This window comes from Lontra canadensis, unplaced genomic scaffold, assembly GCF_010015895.1.
Source record: "Lontra canadensis isolate GAN:19392208 unplaced genomic scaffold, GSC_riverotter_1.0 scaffold29, whole genome shotgun sequence".
In the NCBI taxonomy this organism is placed as follows: Eukaryota; Metazoa; Chordata; class Mammalia; order Carnivora; family Mustelidae; genus Lontra; species Lontra canadensis.
The window spans coordinates 11,330,485-11,355,541 of NW_022631023.1; the positions used below are offsets into that span (position 1 = coordinate 11,330,485).

Genomic DNA, 25,057 nt, shown 5'->3' on the forward strand with positions numbered 1-25,057 from the left:
TTCCTTGTTCCTTTTGAGAAAGAAAATTTGAGGAAGCTTATTAAAAACAGATCATTGAAGGGTCCCCAGCCTGAGTATCAATTGTGTTCAACATCAGAGTACACGTGTCCAGATAGGGGCGCCTGGGTAGCTCAGGGGCGTGAGGGGTCCGACTTGGTTTCAGCTCAGGTCATGATCTCATGGGTCATGAGATCGAGCCCTGCACTGGGCTCTGTGCTCCCCCATTCTCCGTTCTCTACCGCCGCCCCTCCCCTTGCTTTTGCTCTAAAATAAAGAAATAAATCTTTAAGGAACAAAAAACCAAAAATAAACCTGTCCAGATGGCAGGAGGAATCAGTTTACACGTGGGATTGGGGAGTATCCTAGAAGTTTGAGTGTGTTCTGAGAAGAGGGATTTGCAAAAAGCAGGAAGTTTAGTTCAGGAGAGCAGAGTTTGCAATGCCATTACAAACTCATTTAATCAGGGCTGTGCTCCCTCCAAGTCTTAAGTTGAAGTTGTGAAAAGGCGAAATGCAAGTGAATGAGCTCCTTGTCCGGGAGCTGTGGTTACCCAACGCTGGACATTGCAACGTTGGGCCTGGGCATCCGTCCCCTCTGCCGCGAGGATCTCGTGAAGGCGTGGGTTGTAGAGGCTTTTCTCCATGAAAATTTATCAGGTCTACGCGCGACAACAAGAAAATCAAAGACTTCTGGCTCCAGCGTTTATTACAGAAAATTGTTCATGGCAATAGGGTTTAAAACAAAAACATAAGTACAAGTTTACCGCAAAGAAACACTGGACACGTGGTTATGTCCTTCCGCAACTCAACCAACATACAGACAACAGTCAGAAGCATTCATTTGGTTCAAATTGTGGATTTCACACATTTGGATAATAATTTTCCACGCACCGTCCATGAGCGAGGCCCTGCACTGCTGTGGATACTGGGGATACGGCAATGAATAAAAGAAAGTCCTTGTGCTGAGAGACCTTCCAGTCTCTGAGGGGGGCAGACATATGCCAGACAAAAAACAAACAACATGTCGAGAAGTTGCAGGAAGGACAGGGGAGGAAGGAAGGTTTCTGTACATAGAATTCGTTAAGAGCAAACCAGGGCTGCTTTTTAAGGTCACATGTGGGGGAAAAGATACAAACTCTTTATTTAAAAAATAACTTTATAGGTAGTAAATTTCTGGTCAGATTCTAAAGTTCATAGCTCTGAGCAGCTTTTCTAATTTTCGAATTAGAATCTCTACCAGCAAGTACTTTATGGCTATCCTAATGGGATGTGACCCACATCAGGGTCCACTCCCAGATCCCCGCTACGCTCTGTCAGAAGCTGGGGCTGCGGGTCCAGCAAAGCACGCGGTGTGCTCCGTGGAGCTGTGGTGATGCCGAGGGGGAGCTGTCCCAGAGCAGCTGCCTTCCATCTCTTCTCCCCCACAGCTGAACGTGGGACATCAGCAGGGACGACATCAGAAATAATACTGGACTTTGGTCGCGTACGTCCCAGCGTGCTGTGTGCCTCCGTCTCCCTTCCCTTGGGAGGCTGCCAAAGTCCCTAGACTGATTCCTACGAAGGGTCTCCTAAGAATACACCCCAGATGGTCTTGGAAAAACATCATGTAATTCTTAAACTTAGGTTTTCCTCCCAGTTACATTTTCTTCCTTACCGTGATAGTGAACCTTCCCTTTCCTGAGTGCATGTAAGCAGAGGAGAAGGAACACCCACAGAGAAGGGCCGGGTTCAAAACAGGACACAGATAAGTTACACATCAATTACATCTCAATAAAACTGAGAAGGGAAAAAAAACCCCAAGACAACCATGAGCAACCCCATAGCATGTTAATAATTAAAGCTGATTAGATGCATTTCTCTTATTTTTCATGAACATCACCTGCTTTCCTCCTACTGAATGATTCTGCTTCTTACTCTGTTCTGTCAGGAGCATTTTCTGGTCCCAAGGCTTCCTGCAGACACCATGAGCAACTTCTACATACTCCCTTACCTTAAAATATCCTAACAGCTTCTCTAATTAGACAGTTGTCCCTTTCTGTCACTTCATTGACTGCAAATTCGCATCAGAAGCTGCTACTGTTCTACTAGGTTGGGAATTAGGTTGTGAGCCGGGAAGTATTAGTGTTCAGGAAAGGATGACCTGGTGTGAATCCTAAACCACAGATGGGAGAGGTGACTGTGATGTGGGAGCCAAGGTTTTGGAGACACATGGATAGGGTTCCCCTGAAAATTGTACGGATCACATTTCTGGCACCTGCAGATGTTTTCCAGAAGAAGCTATTTTACAGAAAGCCAGTGGTCGTGGTATCCAGCTTTGCGAAAGAAATTTCCCGAGGCCTTAGGCTTCAGTGTCAAAAGTATTGAAAATACTTCCAGAAAAATCCTTAATGGTGTGTAACACCGAGAACAGAGGCTAAGTCGGCGACACGGGCAGTCACAGGCACACGGTGACAGTGTCACCGACAGGGACACAGTGACCATGTGTGCTTTGCCACAAGCCGTTAGCACAATGGAACTTGAGATGTCATTAGAGAACGTTTTCTGGATTTCACTCATTTCGTCAGACAGGTCTTTCAAGGCTCTGCCCACGGGAAGGAATAGAGAAAACTTCTGTCCAAGAGGTAAGTGCTTGCCTGTATTTTTGGACCAGTGACCCGAAGACATCCTCCTTCTCGAACGAGCAGTACCCACTGCACAGTTACTGAGGGGAGCGGGAGCCCAGGCTTTGAGCACGGCTCCCCCAGAACTCCCGAGCATTCTAGAACTTGCTTCTGGTCACTCGGTTTCCTGATGCAGGAACTCTTCGCTGAATTTGCTTCCAGTGCTTTCATCTTCATTAGAATAGTTCCCCGAATCCTGACTGGTTTGGGAACTGTATTTTTTGTGCTCTCCATCAGTTTGGTTCGTCTCTTCTACTGCCGTGATAGTGTTTGTGTTTTCAATTATAAAACATCTTTCCGTCAGTTCCTCGGAAGTGAAAAGGAGGAGGTTCCGGAGTGGTTGCTCAGAGAAATACTAATTTAAAGAAAGGGGAAGAACAGGAACAAATTATTTAAAATATAAAAGTTTTTAGTTCCAGCGGCATCAGCTTCTTAAATCTGCTCCCGAGAAAACCAGTGGTACTGGTTTATATGCATAAACATTAAAAACCAGTTCGGAGTCTAGAAACTGCTAACTGACGTTTAGAATAAACCCCTCACTAGTGAGGTCCCGTGCCTCTTGGCACTGTCTTGGGGCAGGTACATGAAAAGGACCCAAGAGGGAGCACAGGGTGCCGGAGAGCATGGGAGAGGAAGGAAAGGGGGGTGCACTGGGACTGTGGACAGTTTCTTTTGAAACTCAACAGCATAAAAGCACTTGCTCAAGTTCTCTTAATGGATCTGCTTAAGTTTACAGAGTTAACAGGTGCAAACATATCATAGTTGATCAATAATTCCCGTTCGGGTCTCGCCAGCTCCAAAGCTGGGGCTCCAAGCGAAACTCTCAAGTCAGGCAGCCTGAACCCCCACCCCACGTGCCCACGCCATCCCCAGGCTTGGTCCCGGGCTCAGGTCTTTGTCATTTAGTGCTTTCATTAGATATGCCAACCTCACGGTGGGGTCGAACAGGAGCCTGTGAGGTGTCCTGAAAGGAGGCTCATGTTCTGTTATTTCATTTTCTGTGATGTCACCCACAGGGCGCACTGATGAGGGTGCAGTAGGCTTTGTGTGGATATCCAGCTTTTCCATGATAAAACAAGTGCCAACATAGCCAAACTGAAGAAAACTATGAGATTAAGGACAAACCTTACTAGTCCACGTTATTTGATATTAAATGACTGTTTCTACGGCCAATTTACCGAAAGTGAAGAAAATATCCCAGTCTGTATTGTTTTCTGGATATCAAGAAAATGCATACGTTGCATGGAAATAAAATATATTTCCCATTCATTTTAAGAAAAATTCACTCACTGACAAAAGTCACATACCTCATCTATAGTGGAAGGAGGTTTACTTGATGGAAAGAACACATAACTGATACATCGAAAGAGAAGTTTCATGACATAGATGACAACCGGGATGGAAAACAGCGCAGCACAAACTCCAGCTATGAGCCAGGTTTTAGAAGTATTTCCTAAAAATAAGTAAGTGATATTTAGCAACAACATAGATCTCAACACACAAATATGTTAACAATGCTGACGGTTTACGTGGATGAAATGGAGCTATGTGAAAGGAAATAGAAAAATCTATGATATACCCTTAGAAATATTTCTGGTAACACGGAGCATACAACAGTTGTAGGCAATGCTTTCACTTTATGCCCCTCTCTATTTATAAGTAGGCTCCATGCCCAACATGGGACTCGAACTCGTGACCCTAAGATCAAGAGTCCCATGTTTACCAACTGAGCCAGCCACATGAAAGCCTTTCCCCTTTTTTTAGGTAATGCATTTCCATTTAAAGAATGGCCTGGCAAGGTGAAGGAAGCAATGCTGACATTAAGCTCCCATTGTGCAAAGTGCTCTCGAGTCATTCTGTGATACAGAGCTAGCATAATTAATACCATTCCGTGACTAATCAGCATCTACAAGCCAACACCAGAAACTGTAAAATACAAGATGGGACCTGACCATTCCCATGGACCAAAACTCACAACTGAACTAATGAAGCGATTCTCCCATGATAGTTACGTTAAGAACTATGCAAAACAAAACACCTAAAAATAGTCTTTTTAAATGTGAAAGAGTAATTTTTAAAGGCAATTAATTATATTACATGCATACTGGATGAACTATAAAGCATTAAAAAACACTGAACTGCGCATTAAAATATTTTCTAAAACTGCAAGGCTTAGCCCAAAGGTCTACTTTTGATTCATGTAGCTCATGAAGAAAGTATTCTCTTTATACTTGTGTAGTAATAAAGAAATACTTTACAATTTTCAGTGAATTGAATTATTTTTTAAGAGTCCACTTACATTAAAAAAAAAACAAAGAGAGAGAGAGATAATGAAAGATTCTGACCTGGTTTTGTTTTCTCGCACACAATATCACTAAAAACACTGCTTTTATTCCACCTTTCATCCTGAATGAGTGCTCGGGCTTTGACACAATATACAGTCAGTGGTTTCAATTGAGGAAAAGTAAAATCAGTTCTTTTCTCTAGAATTTTTCTCTATAAGAAAATAAGTAGATCATTGATAACATTTAGTCGCCTTATGAAATCAGATAGGGAATGTCGATTTCCTAAATTCTCTAGAGATTCAGTCGAAGATTGGCCTCTCCCAACCGCTTAGCTGGTGTATGTTTAAGAAATATACACTTGGGGGAGCCTGGGTGGCTCAGTGGGTTAAGCCTCTGCCTTCGGCTCAGGTCATGATCCCAGGGTCCTGGGATCAAGCCCCATATCAGTCTCTCTGTTCAGCGGGGAGCCTGCTTCCTCCTCTCTCTCTGCCTGTCTCTCTGCCTACTTGTGATTTGTCTGTCAAATAAATAAATAAAATCTTAAATAAATATATATATACATTCGTTTTGGACCACATGTTACAACCCAAGTCAAACTTAAAAATGCTGCTTCCAAAAAGGAATATGACATATTCTTAAGACAACTCTAAATTTATAATACCTGTTAATTTGGTTTAAATGTCATTGTATTTCCTCTGCTCGGGGGCAGGGGTAGTTAGGAGGGGGGGCTCGGACCTTAAATTGCCTATATTATGGTATCGCTTATAGCTATGTGGCCTCAGGCAAGTTGTTTCATTTTTTTCTTGGCCCTATTTTCAGATCCGTAAAATGAGGACAATTACTGCTGCTCCCTGCAGTAGTCAGCTATGTCACAACAATACTGTATAACAACAACAAAAATAATGCAACAAAATAACGTCACGTGATGTCATGTACTATAACAAAATATCATTTGGTTCAAAACCCATTGATTTTTTTCCCACTCACGCGTGTCCTGACTGACTGTGGAGCCCGTACTGAGGCTGTGGGTCCTCCCCACGTCCCTCGTCCTCCTCAGACCAGAAACCACGTGCAGCATGCAGAGAAGCCCCAGAGCCAAGATGAACTGTACTCGCATCACAACCGCCCACGTTGTACCGCTGGCAGCCCAGTGTAAGGGAAGCACTAAGAGATTCTCTGTCCCAAGTGTCTGCTAACCGACTTGATCGATCAGGCAGTCTGGCAGGATTGTTTTGAAGAATGACTAAGACAATTCACGTAAATTACCACAGTACCTGGTACGTAACAGCTTCTAGTAAATGTGAGCTGCTATTATGATTGTGATTACTGTCAGGATAAGCCAGCAAATGAAATTATTTAATCTCTACTATCTATTTGTTAATTGATGTGCTAAGTGTTTTCCTATGTTACATTTTAAGACTTTTAAAAAAAATTTTAAGTAACCGCTACATACAACGTGGGGCTTGAACCCACAGCCCTGATATCAAGAGCTGCACGCTCTACCGACTGAGCCAGCCAGGTGCTCCTCACATTTTATTTATTTTATTTCATTCTTCTATTTATTTATTTTTGCTTTATTTATTTTATCGTTAAATTTTATTTATTAATTAACTAATTAATTAATCTTACAGGCAGGAAGGGAACATAAGCAGGAGGAGAAGGAGAAGCAGAGAGCCCAATGAGGGACTCGATCCCAGGACCCTGGGACCATGACCTGAGCCGAAGGCAGATGCCTAACAACTGAGCCACCCAGGCACCGTTACCTCATTTTAAACCTCATAAACATCCTTTAAAAAAAAAAATGGAGTTACTATGACTACTGCCACTTTAGAGAAGAGGAAACAAAATCTCAGAGAGGAAAAGCATCCTGCCTAAGGTTACACAATTTGATGGCTTGAGACACAAACAGAGGTTCCCCTGATGTAGGGACTACTGAGAACCGACTGTAACTCTCAGTGGGCTAAACTATGCTTCGGTTACAGTGTGTTCACACAGTTAAAAGGGAAGTGGCCAAGTCATTATAATTTTCTTAGATGTCCAACAGAAAATAAAGTCAGGTTACAGAATTTATCGACCCAACTCGACTCCACCAGACTTCAAGGTCGATTCCTTGATTGCAATTCCGTAGGGAAAAGAGATCTAGAATCATGTGGGTTATCCAGTGTTGTGTACTGCCTTTGTGGTTTTCGAGTATTAGTGTTTTATTATTTATTTATTTATTTAATATTTTATTTACTTATTTGACAAAAAGAGAGAGATCGATCACAAGTAGGCCGAGAGGCAGGCAGAGAAAAAGAGGGAGAAGCAGGCTCCCTGCTGAGCAGAGAGCCCAACGTGGGACTCGATCCCAGGACCCTGAGATCATGACCTGAGCTGAAGGCAGAGGCTTAACCCACAGGCACCCCTTGAGTATTAGTGTTTAAAAACCTGTTTCTTGACTCTGTTTTCCATGACTGCCCCTGCTGAGGAGCCTTTTTAGAGGACTGTTTTCAAATCCTTTCCCTGCCATGAAACTGAACTGTTAGCAACAGGATTTTGTGCAGCAAACCTGAACTCTGGAGGCACACTTTCCTCTAGGAGGGCCACAAACCACCAGACCATCTGAGATTCTTCTGCCCCCTCGGAGGTACCCTGCCCCCAGGGGATATCTGGCAAAGTCTGGTTGTCACCACAGGGAGGCAGTGCTATTGGCCACCAGCAGGGTAAGCATCCTATGATGCACAAGACAGCTCCCACAATGAAGACTTATCCAGTCTGAACGTTGCCAGTGCTGAGAAACTCTGGTTTAGATGAATGCCCAGGAATCATGTTAAAAACGCAGATTCCCGAGTTCCACCCAAGAGATTTTGATTTGAGTAGTAACAGGTGCAGGGATCCGAATGTTAACAACACACCAGGATGCCCACAGGCGGGTGATCTATAACTAAGCCGTAAACAGGGAAAGATGCTAATACTCTTCTTGTTGTAAATATTGGAGTTAATCACAGTCCCAAGTTTAAAAATCTCCCTAAAATTTCAACTTCAAGCTTTGCTTCCCCAAATCCTAGTTACAATCCTACATTATAGACTTACATCACAGTTTGTTTTTTTTTTTTTTTTTTTTTTTTTTTTTTTTTACCTCAGCATTTGAAGTGTTTTCCCAAAATACAATTTCATAAATTAGCGGGTAAAGATGGTTCACAGGCTTATTTTCCGACTCTTCTGGAGCGCTGATATAGACCCGCAGGGAAGCATTGTTAGTGGATTTCATGGTAATGACCGGAGGAAACAGGGTAACTGGGAAAAAAGTGTACAGACACAACGTTCAACTCGGAAAAACAATGTTAAGACTCTGTACCAAATCAGAGAAGCACAATCCGAAGTAAAAACTACTGGCTTACTTTGTAATTGAGTATCAAATTTTTCTTCATGAGACCAAACCGATGTGGTATTTCCATCCGATGCTCGAACACGGATAAGGTAAATTCCTTTATGGAAAGTATTTTTGGGAAAGACACACCGCGTAGTTCGGATATTTTTGCAGTTTGGTATTTGTTTCCATTTACCTGAATTGTCCCCAGGAATCTTTTTTAAATAGGCACTTTTAAGACAAAAAAATATTACAAACATATTAATTCAATGAATATTTAAGAAATACCTAGAATATGCTAGATACTGTTCGGGGTTAAGGTCACAGAAGGGAACAGTCGCCACCTTCAGGAAACTCACACTACAGTGTAAGAGAGCAGCATACACCACCACAAAGAGAACCAGAGCCCTTGCTCTGGGGTGTGACAAGAAGGGGGCGCTGTTGCACCAAAGCCGACTCAAGCCAGCCCACAAGACCCACCCCTGAATTTTCCCAAAGGGTGCGAGCCAGTTATTAAAAGCCATTATTACAAAATAAAGTACATCGACTTACAGATAAACAGGTTGCATTAAAAATAAAAATACTCAAAACTTTTTTTTTTTTAAATTTATAGCTGGCAGGTCAGCAGCACAGGGGACAAACTGGACCCAAACTCATTTTGTCCTGGTTATTTCACTACGTTTTATTATCTGTGCTCAAAGCTATTTACGTCTATTGTATCTCTATGGTGGAAATACTCTGTAACGGGGTCCTCCTGTGCATTTCTTCCCAATGCCACGGTCAGTGACATCATGCTGAAAGGGACCACGGTAGGTGTATTTACGGTATGAAAACTGGCAAGCGCTACAAATAAGGCTTTTTTTTTTCCTTCTGGAAAGCCAGCTGTGAAACGTATCACCCACATACCAATGGGTGAGTGTTAAAATGGAGATTCTGCCACAGTGTGGTTAAGAGCAAGTCTACACAGAACATGGACATTAATGGGGCTTGGAGAGGTCAAGTAAATTACTCAGAAACCAGCAGCTCAAAGCAACCCAGTTCAAGTCTGCGACTCCAACAGCCTCCCAACTGGTTCTCCCGCCTTTGGCGTCTCTGTGGTCCACACACAACGCGGCGATCTTCCCCTCCTCGAACACACACTTCATGTCACCTGCCCCTCGATGTGAAATTCTGAATGGCACCCAAAGGCCTACAGGACAGTCTGAGGCTAAGCCTCATCTCACCCTATCCTGCGTATGCGGTTCTCTCTCTCATTGCTCTCCCCTGCCCGAACAGTCAACCGTTCTCAAGGCAGGGCTTCTCCCACGTGGTAGGTAACATTCTGGATGGGCTCCAAGAGTCCTTGTGACACCCTGAACAGAGGGCCCAGCCAAGCCAGGCCTGGTCCCCTGACCAGAAGTCCCTGGCGGATAAGAGCACTCTTGAAGCTGTTATTAAACCTGTGGTGATTTGTTACAGAGCAGGAACACCCCCTACCTCTGACCTTAACCTGATTTTCAATCTGTTTGTAGCCTGCGCTTCCCTCGTGCTGTAGCTCTGCCTAACGTGCCCTCTGGTGTCCAATTTTAAAATACACGATTCACGAATGAAGAAGGCCTTGTTCACATCTTGTCTCTCTCCACATGGCTCCTTGGGTCTCTCCGGCCTCAACCACCTTTACATTTTCGATTTCTGTCACCCTCATCATTTGCAGACCACTCCTCGGCCCCAAACCACCATCACTATGACACCTCAGCTATCTGCTTTGGATTCCAGGAACCACATGCTACACTGCCGTGCCTTCGGCGCTCCCTACAGCGTGCCCGAGTGCTCCCAAGATACTTCGAGACCGGCCACCGGAAACCCCAGCCCTCTCAAGTCTGGCGCAGGCAAGATGGCTGCCCAGTTTCCGGGTCAGGCAGGGTCAAAGGGCCTGCAGGCGCAGGGACGCGCTCCCACTGCATGACTAACACGGAAGGATGGAAGGATGGGAGAGTTCACGAGAGGGGTCCTCCCTTCCCTTTGCCCTCAGATCACTTCCTGCTTCTCTCCCTCCTCACACTCTCCCTTTCCTGCCCCTGCTATACTTGCCTCTGGTCCCTCTACTCCTCTGCTCTCAAGGGAGCTTGCTTACCTGTCCCCTTCCTCCCCACAACCTGCTCCTCCTTCCGCTGGTTTTACTTCTTTATCCCCTACAACTTTCCAGCCAACATGGAACAAAATGTGCTTCTCGGACCTGACCCATAGTCGGCTAGAACACAGTGCTGTCCTGCTTTCTTCATTTCCCACTGACGTGATCCCTAAAAAAATCTGTCAAAACCACTAACACTGTCAAGAAAATGGGAAGGCTGATTCGAAATGAGTAAGACAGACTGGACTGAGATCATTTCTAGGACTCGGGGAACAAGTGAGCTCTGAGGAAAAGGTCAGGGTCACGTGGCAAGGATTCCAGATTCGGGAAATAAGACATGCAGCGAGGAGCACATTAAAAAAAAAAAAAAAAAAAAAGCACCAGTAAGTACACGAGATGTTATTAAATATGCCCATATTACAACAAATGAAGAAACCAAGGCCGGAAGAGATGAAGGGATTAGCTCAGGGTCATCCAGTCAACGGCAGAGTAGGGACCAGAATTAAATATCCCATTTCCAAAATGATAGAATCATCCCAAGCAGTCTGCCCCAGTGCCTGGAGCTGCAGGGGGGCTGAAGCGGCAGGAAAGGAATCATCATAAATTGAGCAAAAGGAAACTCATGGAATAGAACTTACTGGAGCCACTGAGCGTGAAAAGTCACATTTTCCTGTGCGTAATCCCATTTAAGAATATAGGTTTGATTTTTAGCATCAACTCGAATATTTTCTGGTGGAGGCAGTTTATTTTCAACTAGAAGACAAAGAATACAGAGAGAAGCAAACAGTGTTACTTTAGTGAGATAAGACATGGTACGAAGGGTACCATGAGTACCAAATTAAGTAATTTTTAAAAAATGGTTTACTTATTTATTATTTGAGAGAGTGCGAGGTGGAGGGGCAGAGCTCCCCTAAGCGGGGAGCTCGATGCGGGACTCGATCCCAGGACCCAGGGATCACGACCTGAGCCAAAGGCAGATGCCTAACAGAACTGAGCCACCCAGGTGCCCCCCTCCCCCCTGCTTTTTAAAAAATATTTATTTATTTGAGAGAGAGAGAGATACATGGTAAGAATTTTCTTTTTAAGATTTTATTTATTTTTTTTGTGAGACGGAGAGAGTAAGCACACAAGCAGGGGGAGCCACAGAGGGATAGGGAGAAGCAGGCTCCTCACTGAGCAAGGAGCCTGATGCAGGACTTGATTCCAGGACCCTGAGATTACGTCCTAAGCTGAAGGCAGACGCTTAACTGACTGAGCCACCCAGGTGTCCCCATGGTAAGAATTCTTAACAGCTTAACAGCATGGGAAAGAAAAGAAAAGGCTTACATGTTATCAGGAGGTAACAGCTAAGGGAGTTACAACTGGTGTATGTTCACACAAGGTGATAGTATGTAGCCATTTACAAGAACGTGATGGGGCACCCGGGTGGCTCAGTCGGTTAAGCGTCTGCCTTTAGCTCAGGTCATCATCTCAGGGTCCTGGGATCGAGCCCCACATCGGGCTCCCCACTCAGTGGGGAGTCTGCCTCCCCGATTCCCCTGTCCCTTGTGTCCCCCTGCCCTGTGTTCTCTCTCTAATAAATAAAACCTTAAAAAAAAGAATATGATAGATCTGTATGTGCCAACATACAAAAGGACCCTCACTGTAGTGGGTTAAATAAGTGAGTTGTAAGATCGATCTAGTAGGATCCTATTTTTTCATTTTATTTTTTTTTTTAAAGATTATTTATTTATTTGACAGACAGAGATCACAAGTAGGCAGAGAGGCAGGCAGAGAGAGAGGGAAGCAGGGTCCCTGCTGAGCAGAGAGCCCAACTCGGGGCTTGATCCCAGGACCCTGAGATCATGACCTGAGCCAAAGGCAGAGGCTTTAACCCACTGAGCCACCCAGGCACCCCCTATTTTTTCATTTTAAAAACCAAAACCAAGAAACCATATACACGTCTGTGTGTATGCTTTTAGGTTCCAACAGAAACAGGAAAGAATGCACACAAACCACCAGCAGGGCTAAATGCTCATGAATGGAACTGGGGTAAGGAGGCGGGAGAGGAAAACTTTACTTTCAATTCTCCTGTATGTTTGATTTTAAAAACGAAGCATACTAAAATTATGACTCAAATAACAAACAAATGTAAGCTCCTAACCTTTGACCTTAATTATAGGCAGGAGGTCACTGACAAAATATATCAGGAAGCTTTCACATCTTAAAGTTTCACTTATAAAGGTATACTTTTTGGAAGACCAACTGCTCCTTGAGCAACTACTTTTTCCCTTTTGTGGATTCTGAAGAAAAAATAGTTGTTTTTTTAAATTTATTTTTTTAAGATTTTTATTTATTTATTTGACAGACAGAGATCACAAGTAGGCAGAGAGGCAGGCAGAGAGAGAGGGGGAAGCAGGCTCCCCACTGAGCAGAGAGCCCGATTCGGGGCTCTATCCCAGGACCCTGGGATCATGACCTGAGCTGAAGGCAGATGCTTTAACCCACTGAGCCACCCAGGCGCCCCGAAAAAATAGTTCTTGTCATGAGAAAAATATTTAGATGCTTAGACAGAACTTTCATTACTGTTTACTTAAGACAAAAAAATCCCAGTTACTGTGACTTTTTTTTTGCTTATGTAAATGCTGTAATATTTTTGTTTTAGTATCTATTATCATATACACTTAGCAACCAGGAGGAAAACTGCCAGAATGAATAGGGTGCCCCTCTGTATATACGTTTACTGAATCTAAAATATAACTTCCTCCTTACCTGCGGTCTTTATACAATACACGGGACTATAGGCACCGGTTTTTCTTGGCAAAAGTCTTGCTTTAACTTTTAAACAGTAGGTGGTCTCTGGTGAGAGTTCATAAATTTTATCTCTGGAGTAAACAGTTTTAGTCTTTCTCTATAATAAAAAAAATAGAAGTCTGCTCTTTAAAAAAGTCTAAGATCAGTATTTTGAACACATTCAGGTCCTTTTTCTCTCACACTGAACAAAGGTAAAAAGAATGCTCACTTCTCCACTTGAAGAATTCTTCCAGATGTCTAAGCTGTAGATGAAGCCTGAGCTATCGGAAGCCCACATGCCGCCATCTTTTGTTCCAGGTGGGGAGATGTTGATGATTATTGCCTTATCTTCGGCTTCTAAGTGTACTTTTGGGGGACCAATTTGAGCTGTAAAAAAAAGAACACGTTTACTATATAACTTCATTAATACAGGGTCGAAATGTTCATTCAGCAAATAATTCTCAGCACGTCCTATGTACCTGGCATTAGTCACACTTAAGTCCGTCATGGAGCTTATACTCGAGCGGGGGAATATGGCCAAAATCCCCAAACAGACAAATGCATATAATGTCGTGTGTGCTGTAAGGAAAGATGAAGTAACACAGAGGGAGAGAAGACGGTGGCAAGACCTGGTTCAGATAATTCAGTCAGGAAAATCTCTCTGCAACACTTGAGCTAAAGCCCAGATAATGTTGAGGGAGTCAGTCAGGCAAATTATCTAGGGAAGGACTATTCCAGGCTGAGCCTCCAAGGTGGGGATGGGCTTCACATTTTCAAGAGGCAACAAGGAGGTTCGGGTAGCTGAGTGGCTGAAAATGAGATCAGAGAAGCAGCTAGAAGCCAGATGACAAAGGAAGAGCTCGGCAGTTAGCTTCAGGAGGTTGCTGGAGGCCTGAGATTGGAGGAGTGCCAGGCTGGGATTTACATTTTGGAAAGATCATGTTAGCTGAGGCATGAGGAAGCAGGAAGGCTGGGAAGAAGCTACCACAGTAACTCAAGAGAGAGCAGCTTGGTGAAGGCCGGTTGCAGCGGTGGACGCGACGAGGGATCTGCTTCGGGATGAAGATCGATCATTCAGAATGTTCTGACAGACTGGATGCAGGGAGTGAGGAAAAGCGATGCCAAAGATGACTCCAAGGCTCTTGCCCTGAGCAACTGAAACAGGTGCTGACCATAGCGGGGATGGAAAAATCTGCCAGAAGAGCATGTTTTGAGGAGGAAATCAAGAGCTTTGGTTGACCAGATGACTGGACGCCCAAGCAAAGATGTTTGTGGAAAGAGAGCTGGTGATACAGTGTAAAGTCAAGGGGAAGGATGGGGCTGGAGATGTAAGTCTGGGCTTTTCTCAAGAGCACACAGATGGGCTTAAAAGCCGTAAGATTCCCAGTGGACCGAGTGTGGAAAGAGAAGATGGACGACAACCCAGCCCCGCAGCAGTCCAGCCCTGAAAGGTCTGGGAGGCAGGAGAAAGGGGCAAAGGAGAGATGGATGGCAGGAGGAGAGCGGGAAGGGAACAGGGCCCTGGAGATCCAAAAGTGGAAGGTTTCAAGTGATCTCCGTGGTGGTACACAGGAATTGAGCCAGAAGAGACTGGGAACTCACTGGGCACTGAGGAAGTCACCAGGGTCCTTGACAAGAGTGGTTTCTGGGCAGCGAGGAGGAACAGAGTTTGAGGGCACAGGGCTGCAGAGACAGTGGTGGGCAGAGAAGCACAGAGAGGGCCAGACATCATTCTTCTCGGGAGTTCTGACAGAGGGCCGGGGTTCCCAACTGTTTCGGTCTCAGGAGCCCTTCACACTCAAAGAAACGGAGGGTCCAAGTGAGTTTTTGTTTATAGAGATTATGTCTTTCATTATTTAGCATATTAAACCTGAAAACTGATATTTTCAAATATTAATTCATGAAGAGTTAATAGTGGTAAACCCATTGCACTGTGACAGATATTTGTTCTAAAAAAAGAACATTTCCCAAAACAGACATGGCGAGAAGAGTGGAGCTGTGTCACATCTTGTTCCAGTTTCATTAATGTGTGGCTTCACCAAGAAGACAGATGTATCTTCCGCTCGTTTCTGCAAGTCAGTCAGTCGGTCTCCCTGTCACCCATCAGCCTCTGGAAAATTCCAGTGTACACCCAAGACAGGATGGAAAGGAAGGGGCGGATAAATCTTAGAATTATCATGAAAACAGTCTGGCCTTTTTTTTTTTTTTTTTTTACAGGAGATGTTACGCCGTCACACAGAAACAGTCTTGGGAAGTGAGCTGCGACAAGAGTAGCTCAGGAGGAACAGCCTGTAGTTCGGCGGGCAACTTCTTACCTTTTTCAAACAGTGTGAATGAGTCAACATAATGCCACGGAGAAGTGTTGTTGCCCTCCTCTGCTCTTATTCGCAGTTTAATTTCTTCATAAACATTGAGCTTGACTGAAGAAAAGTTGCATTCGGTACTGGCCACAGACTGACAGCCAGGCAATTGGAGCCAAGCGCCATTTTCAAGTCTTTGAGATTAGAAAAAGGAGATGAATTAAGAAGCAAATATCTGAATACAAAAGAGTCCAACACAGTTTCTGGTCACTAAAACTCTTAACTATTCTAACTACTGGTATAACCACTATTATGACTACTGTTTACTAAAACTAGAAACTACTAGGCTAAGTAGTTACTCTGTTTGAGTTAATGGCCTATGAACATTTTAGTGGCAACGTGGCACTCTTGCCCAGCACGTATGTACCAAGTTATTATTTAGAAAGTGGAATCATTCTGACGGCTAATTTTTTCACACAGTTCTATAATTCTGTGACGGGCTGCATTAGGATTTCAAAGAAGCAGAGAAAGAAATAACCTAGAAGGTACCAAGAGCAGACTTAAGTGTCCACTTTGTTAAAAACAGCTGTGTGACTTCGGGCCAACTCCTCTGTATTTCTGGATCTTTTCCTCACTGAAAACTTGGTGACTGGATCTGAGGATCCCCTCTGGAACTTTTCTGACTGGGTTTACCAGACCAGAGAAAGGCCTCAGAAATCAGCAGGGTTGGAGAATTTTCTCTGCCCTCATCAAAACCAAACCGTCCCTTCTGCTTGCCCTCTGCTGTAATTCTTCCTACTCCATCACTGGAAATGAAGAACTTAAAGTGTTTATATATACCGACGAGTTCCTTGTTTAGTCCACTAAAAAGCAGAACTTATCAATATTAGATTCTTCAAACACATGAAGAAATCAAGAAAGGACATGTTGCCACATGTCACTTTGCCCTTGCCCACCCCCCCTCCCCAGGAGGTTGATGGGAAGGTGAGACCGAAAACAAACTTAGTTAGGTTCTGGAATTTTTGCCCATGTGAAGCCCTGTCGACCTTAAACCAGGCAGAGAAAATCTCCTCTGACAAGGCATTTCTGTCAAGACTGATTTATAGTTCCTAGCACAAGCTTTATGGAGGGAAAGGGGGCAGAGGAGGGAGGGATAAATTTTCATTTTATTTATTTTTTTTTGAAAGATTTTATTTGTTTGAGAGAGAGGTCACATAAGCAGGGGGGCCGGGAGAGGGAGAAGCAGGCTTCCTGCTGAGCAGGAAGGCTGATGCGGAGCTTGATCTCAGGACCCTGGGATCATGACCTGAGCCGAAGGTAGATGCTTAATGACTGAGCCCCCCAGGCACCCCTATAGACTTTTAAAAAATTTTAACTTTTTAAATTTAAGATAAAAGACTTTAGGAATGATATAGCCACATCATTTCTGTGCTGCCCAAATATAAGTTCATCTCATTTTTAAAAAAGGAAACATTTAAAAAAATTACTGAAAATATACACTGGTATGTGGGAAACTTTATTCCTGGACAGTTTCCCTTTCTACTTCTCTGAGCTGTGAGGCCAGAGTTGGCATTTAATGATACCATTCCTGAGAAACCCCTCCACATCAGAACCTGTGTTAAAAAGCCAGAATCCCTTATTAGACACAGAAAACTTTAGGGACACCTGGGTGTCTCAGTCATTAAGCGTCTGCCTTCGGCTCAGGTCATGATCCCAGGGTCCTGGGATCGAGCCCCACATCGGGCTCCCTGCTCAGCAGGAAGCCTGCTTCTCCCTCTCCCACTCCCCCTGTTTGTGCTCCCTCTCTAGCTGTCTCTCTGTCAAATAAATAAAAAATAAAATCTTAAAAAACAAACAACAGAAAACTTTATAAAAATTGTAAACCTAAGTCCTGACAAGGTTCCAATCCACTGGCCCTCTTCCCATCCATCTTTCCTGTTCCAGGAGGTGCAGAAGCATGCTTGACTCCAGTGTTTTTGTATTACGAGGGAGCTACAGCAATGGCAATTGCTTTTATATTAGCCTTTAAAAAAAAAAAAAAACAGGGCGCCTGGGTGGCTCAGTGGGTTAAGCCTCTGCCTTCAGCTCGGGTCATGATCTCAGGGTCCTGGGATCGAGCCCCGCGTTGGGCTCTCTGCTCGACAGGGAGCCTGCTTCCTCCTCTCTCTCTTTCTCTCTCTGCCTGCCTCTCTGCCTACTGTGATCTCTCTCTGTCAAATAAATAAATAAAATCTTAAAAAAAAAAAACCCCAAAAAACAAAAAAAACCAACCAAACCCAGCTTTATCATATAAAGTATTTAGATCAGAACACAACATGATTTGAAGACAATGAAGTAACTGATAGAAAATTCGTTTCGAAAAACTCGTGCCATAATACAATCCCATGCCATCTTTGCCTTTCCTATTCGCCTATATATTCTAAGTACCCAGGAGAGTGTTTAGCATACAAGGCACGCAATCTTTACTGGATGGAAGACTGAATACTAACACTACACACATCGTAACAAAATTTTGGATATAGGTTACTAACACCGATGTCTTAGCATGTGTTCTACAGTCATTGGAATCCTAACAGCTTATTTGTGTGTCTCTGTATCATTTATCACCCATGGCATCTGTCCTACATTTGGAGAAACGCTACAGTAAGGGGCGCCTGGGTGGCTCAAGTCAGTTAAGTGTTCAACCCTTGATTTTGGCTCAGGTCACGATCTCAGGATCCTGAGATGGAGCTCCGTGTTCAGTTCCACTAGGCATGGATCCTGCTTGAGATTCTCTCTCTTTCTTTCCTTCCCTCTGCCCCACCCCCACTCACATTTTCTGTCTCAAAAAAAAATTTTTTTTAATTAAAAAGATAGTTGTTTACTGCTGTTAACTATACTTCCATTGATCACTTACTCCATGCCACTGTTCTGAGCACTTTTCATACTTTACATGCTTCAGGGCGGCTGGGTGGCTCAGTGGGTTAAGTGTCTGCCTTCAGCTTGGATCATGATCTCAGGGTCGTGGGATCCAGCCCAATATAGGGCTCCCTGCCCAGTGAGGAGTCTGTTTCTCTCTCTCTTCTGTGCTCTCCCTCTCTCTTTCAAATCAATAAATAAAATCGTAAATAAACCAACAATTGTTCTACACTTCTACAGCCTTCTAAGTTAGACACCTTATTACGGTGGGGGGAGGGGCAGGGCGGTGTCCCATCCCAGTGTGCCTGGGGTGGCCCTGGTTTAAGTTTGTTGCTCCAGCTTATCTAAAATTAACTGGCCCTTTTAACTCAAAAAGGTCTTGGTTTGGACGATAAGTTCCACATGGTCATGTCAGTTTTTATCACGACTTAACAGACAAGGAAACAGGGAAAGCATACACAGCATGGGACAGCTTTGCCTCCAAGCAGCCTGGCCCAAGTCCCCAGCACACCATACTATCACGATACTGTCTCCCTAAACTTGTAGTCTGGCATATCTTTATAGGGCAATTATTTATAAAGCTGGTAGCAGAGACCAGAATGAGAACATACTGAAATAATGCATGTGATGCTGAAGTCAGAATGAAAGGATGAAAGGCAGGCTATCACGGACTGGAGAATTTAGTATTGAGAACAGAACGTGTGAAGGAACAATAACGAAGGCACAGTCTATGCTCTTGACTAAAAGGGTGACTTCATTTATTTTTAAAAAAAAGATTTATTTATTTGAGAGAGAGAGAGACAACAAGAGCTGGTGGGGGGAGGCACAGATGAAGAGGGAGCAGCTGACTCCCCACTGAACAGGGAGCCCCACACGAGGCTCGATCCCAGAACTCCAGGATCAGGACCTGAGCCAAAGGCAGATACCCAACCAACTGAGCCACCCAGGCGTCCCTAAAAGGGCAACTTTAAAAAGAGTATCTGAAACAACCTGTTATACCTAAAATAGTTGTTTAATAGAAAATTCTGAACTAAAGCAAAGAATGAAATGGGCAAAACTCGAAGTTCAATTTAAAGAAAATCTCTCGAGATGAAAATTCTTAAACGATTAATTCCGAGAAAAACCATCGATGTATGTATCCATGTTTGTGTATGTGTACACACATTTACGTACACACACACATGCACACACACACACACACACACACACACACATGACTAAAGCTGTGAGAGGAAATTAATCTCACAGTTCTGTTAACCATCAGCTGGAGAACTGAGTGCTGGGGCCGTGGTTGAAGAAGGGATCCTGGTTCTGGGGTTCCCACACCCTGTTTCTTCACTGCCCCATTACTGGCCGCTCTTTCTTGGGCAGGGATCAGAGTTAGCACACAGAGCTCTGACACCCAAAGCAAGGTACTGTACTTCCTGGGCTGCGTTCCTTCTGGAATCCTTTCTTCGGCAACTTCCCGCCTGCCCAACCTCTTGGCAGCTATGAGGTAGAATGTGAGCACTGGGGAGAAGGCAGAAACTCCAGAAACAGAGTCTGTGGAAAGGCAGGATCCTATATACGGATGCTAATAAGTTTTATCTAAATTAAAACAATGTATATGATGGGGATAATAAAAAAGCCTGACCCTAGGAGAACTGCGGGGCCTATCTCAAGACCCTGGATAGAGCTTTTGGGGTACTCTTCCATATCCTCAAGACATGTTCTAGATTAGAGCCTAATTTATACTCAAAGAAGGTGGTGCATCTCAAAGAGAGAAGGTAGGGCTGTGGTCTATGGAAGCTGTCTGCCATCCTCATCCCTCAAATCTCTCTTGGGCACCACCCAAAGATGAACTGAACTAAGTCTCTGTTTGTAGAAAGGAAGTTGTAAACATTACGTAGACACAAAATTTCTCTCAAAGATGGAAAAAACAACTGGTTCCCGAATCTGAGAAATAAATGATAGTGTTACAATTTTCAAAATTATTCCGGCGATTCTTGCAAAGCAATCATTACAGTCACGTACATTTGATAATCTGCTGAAAAAGTCACATTCCTGACAGACGGACTGCTCCTGTTCCACCTCAGGATAAAGGTATCATCAATGATGTAGACTTCAACATTTTGAGGAGATTTTAGATTTGTTCCTCCTAGAAATCAAGGCAACAAGGAAGAAGACAGTTACATATACACTGTAGATATTCTGAAAAATATTACTCTCCCTTTCATTTCAAATACAACAAAGCATTTTAAAAAAATCCAAAAAAATCCCAACATTTGCTCTCAGCACAGGGAGGCTGCTAATTATGTATTTAATCTCCGTATTTGAGAGAGCCAGAAAAAGGTTGAGGTGTTTTAATCTATAAAAAGGAAGCCTTATGTATCATATATATCTCAATAAAGCTGGAAAAAATAAAGAAAGAAAATCAGTGTTGATCTTTTAATTGGAAGTCTCTTTACCCGAAAAAATACAAAAACACTAATTCGAAGGGATACATGCACCCCTACATTTACAGCAGCATTATTTACAACAGCCAAGTTATTGAAGCAGCCCAAATGTCCACTGACTGGTGAATGGATAAAGAAAATATGTCATATACATATATATATGTATATGTATGATACATATACATATATATGATATGTATGATATGTATATGTATATGTATGATATATATATCATACACATACGTGCACACACATATATAATGGAATATTATTCAGCCATAAAAAGAATGAAATCTTGCCATTTGCGACAACATGGATGGAACTATAGAGTATTATGCTAAGTCAAGTAAGTCAGAGAAAGACAAACACCATATGATCTCACTTATATGTGGAATTTAAGAAACAAAACAAATAAGCAGAGGAAAAAAAAAAGAGAGAGGCAAACCAAGAAACACACTCCTAACTCTAGAGAACAAACTGAAGGTCACCAGAGGGGAGGGGGTGGGGGGATGGGGGAAATGGGTGAAGGGGACTAAAGACTACACTCATCATGCTGGAAAGAAAAAAAAAAAAGACCTTCCACCAGCAAAAAGATTACAACTTGCTGAAAGCTCAGATGACAGCTGGCATTTTTTAGCAATTAAGGTTAAAAAAAAAAAAGAGAGAGAGAAAAAGTAGTCTCTGCATAAAACTTGTCTTTGACCTTAGAAGTGATGTAAGGGATACAAGGTTCAACTGTTAATGGCCTCAGTTTGGTTTCACATCCTGTATATATGCTTCATATATTCTGATACAGAATGGAGCAGCTGTGATTTCAAAGGTAACAGCTAGTCACAGAAACCAAATATTCACATGACAAAATTGAGAGACAGAGGCATGAATGTTTATCACGTCAGCCAAGCCCTACAGGAACTCGGAAAGGTGTTCATATCGAGCCTGAACCTTTCCGTTTACTTTTAAGGACTTCCGTCTAGAGATCTATTACTTCTTACACTTCCAGTAGGATCTTCCCTGAGTTGGATGTCCTCTCTTCTTCTTCTTTTTCCCTTTTGGCCCCTCTAACCTGTTTTCTTCCTCTCTGATTACCCAAATACTCCAAGACCCAGCTCAAGTCTGACTCCTTACAGAAAACCTTCCTTTAACACTGCGGCTCACGCTAACTTTGCTCTTTCATTACATGCTGGATTACGGATCCCCACTGGTCAATTTCACACTAAAGCAGATGTACTCAGCACAGTACCTGACATCGAGTCGGATCTCAAAACTTGCTGAATGAAGATACTTCAAAAGAAAGCCAATTGCTTCTTGCATTAAACACAGATCCCTATTCAGATGCCAAGTTCCTTAAGGGCAGGATCTCTACAGCAGGATCTCTACTCAATCTGCATTTTTCAGAGGACTCAGCACAGTGCTGGGTTCACAGAAGTTTCTTCAACAGCACCAAGCGCTGATCTCTCACTGAGAGGAGCTAAAATTTTTAAAAGGTCAGCTTTCAAATTTATTTCTGGTTCCTATAATATTTCTAGCCTTTACTTCTGCCTCGGGCAAGCAAGGTAACTTCTGGTAGACTTTCCACCATAGGAGTCCTTACGTAGATCTTTCTTCATTGGGACTGTCTCCTCTAGTCTCCAGCTAGAGATATGGTATGAAGTCCAAAGGGGAAGAGCTGAGGAAACATCTTCCAATTTTTTTTCTTTTTTTAAATCTGGGGAGCTCCTCGAGTCTCCCCACCCTCAATTTTCTTTTTTGCACTTATTTTCTCTGAGACTTCATCACAAAGGACATTACCTTTCCTTATTCCACTCCTCCCTCTAAACTTATTTCTCATCCCATTTATTGGGATTTTATAGATTGTATGCAGCCGAAGGGGAGTTGACTGGGTTTATAGGAACCAACAAAAGATCTGACGGCATTTGTAGTCTCTGGTCTAGACTAGTCTAATCTCACTAACTGTGGCCCTTGAGACAGGGAGAAGAAATTTGATGGGGTCGAGACAAGGATTTCCTCTGGGCTGCATCCTTCCTCTGCTAAAGGATGGAGACACTGCAGCTGGGGACATCTTAGCATTTGGAAGACCAAGCAATATTCTTTTGAAAACCGTCTATTTCACCTTTGTAGTGTGAAAGATCTATAAATGGGCACTTAATCGAGTTGCTTCCAGCCTTTCACATTCTTTTTTTTTTTTTTTTTTTAAGATTTTATTTATTTGACAGAGAGAGATCACAAGTAGACAGAGAGGCAGGCAGAGAGAGGAGGAAGCAGGCTCACTGCTGAGCAGAGAGCCCGATGCGGGGCTCGATCCCAGGACCCTGAGATCATGACCTGAGCGGAAGGCAGAGGCTTTAACCCTCTGAGGCACCCAGGCGCCCCTAGCCTTTCACATTCTTAATGGATGATCAGAAACGATTTACTTGTTTTAAGTCTGACATAAATCCAAACACACATGTCCATACAAATAATAAATTTCCTCCCATATTTTGGGTAATTTTCTTAGGCGAGGGTCGCAGAACTGAACTGACTAGGTTTAAAAGTGCGAATATTTTAATGCCTTTGAAAGAGAGCAACATTAGCATCTCTAGTTTGGGTTAAAATTTTATTGAGTTTTGACCATTTTACTGTTCCATAGAGGAAAAAAGTACGTTGGTTAACTGAAAGGTAACTAGGCGCTTAACAAATATTGATGGAGAATTGAGAATTTAAATTGTTTAACCTTTAGGAAAACAGACTATTCTGAAGCCCAGGGCTCTGCAGCCTGGTTCCCAGGGTTTAATTTCCCATTCAGCCACTGGCTAGCTGCATGGCCAAAGCTATTCAGTGTCTCAGTTTGCTCTACGGTAAAATGAGCATAACAGCGTGTAGATTTGTACTAAAAACTAAATGAGTTTATACCATTAAAATACCTAGAGATTTGCCTGGTACTTAGTTAAGAGTCCAATAAATGCTAGCTGTGTATAAAGTTTAATTTAGCAGCTCTCCCCTAATTTAGATTAAAATAAGGATCTTAATGGACATCCTCTTGGAATACTACTTTTATGTGAAAATTCTGGGGAAGTTCTTTTTATATCACTGCACGATGAGCTGAATACAAGAATTTCAAGAAAAGACTTTAAAGAAATTACCGCGAATTATACCAGGACCATAGTACTCATATACTATATATATTATATTTATGGGTGGGTTTGAGAAATAGGACACCATTGTTCCGTATGGGGGTACGGTTTCTAAGCACACAATTAAGGACTTTGGACCTACTAGGTGGCCTCACTGATCCCTTGGATTACTGCCCTTCGGTGCTAGTCCCTCTTTCTCTTTGGGTACCCCTCCTCACTACGAAGTCAACCTTGTAATAGTAGCCATTTCCCCGATGCCTCCCCGTTAAGTACTAATAAAGGCAGCAAACTAGCCTGGTGGTCCCGGCCTCTCTATTTTGGTTGCGTATTTTTCTTTTATTATTATTTTTTATGAGACTGTACGAATCCCGAAGGCAGCGAAATTCTTGCAGTCTTTATCCCCCTCCCACGTGGGGCTGAATAACTGTTTCCCTAAATTGAGACAATGTTTCAGGAACAGCAACACGATTCGCCGCTGACGCCTTGTTTATTACTTAAGGGTCCAGCCCGGCGACCCGCTTCATCGAAGAGAAACAAAGCCGCCAGGAAGGCTCTGGCTCACCCAGCACCCCGCGGTGGAAACCCACAGAGCCGGCGGGGAGGGCGTCCCCGCCCGGGGACGGGTCTGCCGGCCCCCAAGCAACTGGCGTGGAGGGATCCTTTGGAACACCGCTGCTTCCAGAGTTTCGATCTGAGCGCTGTGACCCCGCACTAACGGAGGTGCCCCGGACCGCACGCCAGACTCCCGGGGCCGAGGCTTCCAACGCCCCCACCGCCCAGACTCTCGCCCCGCCCCCGGCCTGAGCCTGGACCCCTCGTCGCTCACCTGCGGCTGCCGGCAGCATCCACGGCACCCCAGCGACCAACGCCAGGGTCGTCGCACCCAGGAGAGCAAGCATCGTCCGCGGGCCACCGCCGGCCGAGGGAGTCACATCCTCGGTCACTTCGCGCAGCACCGAACTACGCGAGGCAAGCCTAGGCGCTAGGGAGACCCCGCCTGACTCCGCCTCGCCCCTCTCTTCCCCGGCCCTCTCCGTGCTCGCCCCGCCCTTCCGCACTCGCCCCGCCTCTCCACGCACGCGCGTCCCCATCACGCTAGCTTCTCCCCTTCGCGTGCGCGCGCCGCCTCCGGGTTTAGC

General features: G+C 43.9%; 1 protein-coding gene across 1 annotated transcript; it reads right to left on the minus strand.

Moving 5' to 3' along the window:
- Nucleotides 1-1,023: 1,023 nt before the first annotated feature.
- Nucleotides 1,024-25,024, minus strand: IFNAR1 (interferon alpha and beta receptor subunit 1). Its single transcript, XM_032865414.1, has 11 exons — nucleotides 24,745-25,024; nucleotides 20,387-20,510; nucleotides 15,491-15,669; nucleotides 13,405-13,562; nucleotides 13,155-13,293; nucleotides 11,042-11,156; nucleotides 8,325-8,524; nucleotides 8,063-8,220; nucleotides 5,005-5,155; nucleotides 3,967-4,112; nucleotides 1,024-3,014 (listed from the first exon to the last, which is right to left on the minus strand). Exons 1-11 carry the CDS (start codon nucleotides 25,007-25,009, stop codon nucleotides 2,775-2,777), a joined length of 1,875 nt encoding a protein of 624 aa, XP_032721305.1. The 5' UTR covers nucleotides 25,010-25,024; the 3' UTR covers nucleotides 1,024-2,774.
- Nucleotides 25,025-25,057: the final 33 nt, after the last annotated feature.

What these genes read in the sequence shown, in the direction of transcription:
- IFNAR1 (XM_032865414.1), bottom strand. Translation starts at nt 25,009, where the DNA reads ATGGGGACGCGCGTGCGTGGAGAGGCGGGGCGAGTGCGGAAGGGCGGG. An exon ending in AGAATTCTTCAAGTGGAGAA is followed by an intron (nt 13,294 to 13,404) that starts GTGAGCATTCTT and finishes TTTTTATTATAG; the next exon opens with AGAAAGACTAAAACTGTTTA. An exon ending in CTCCTTCCACTATAGATGAG is followed by an intron (nt 3,015 to 3,966) that starts GTATGTGACTTT and finishes TCTTTAAATTAG; the next exon opens with TATTTCTCTGAGCAACCACT.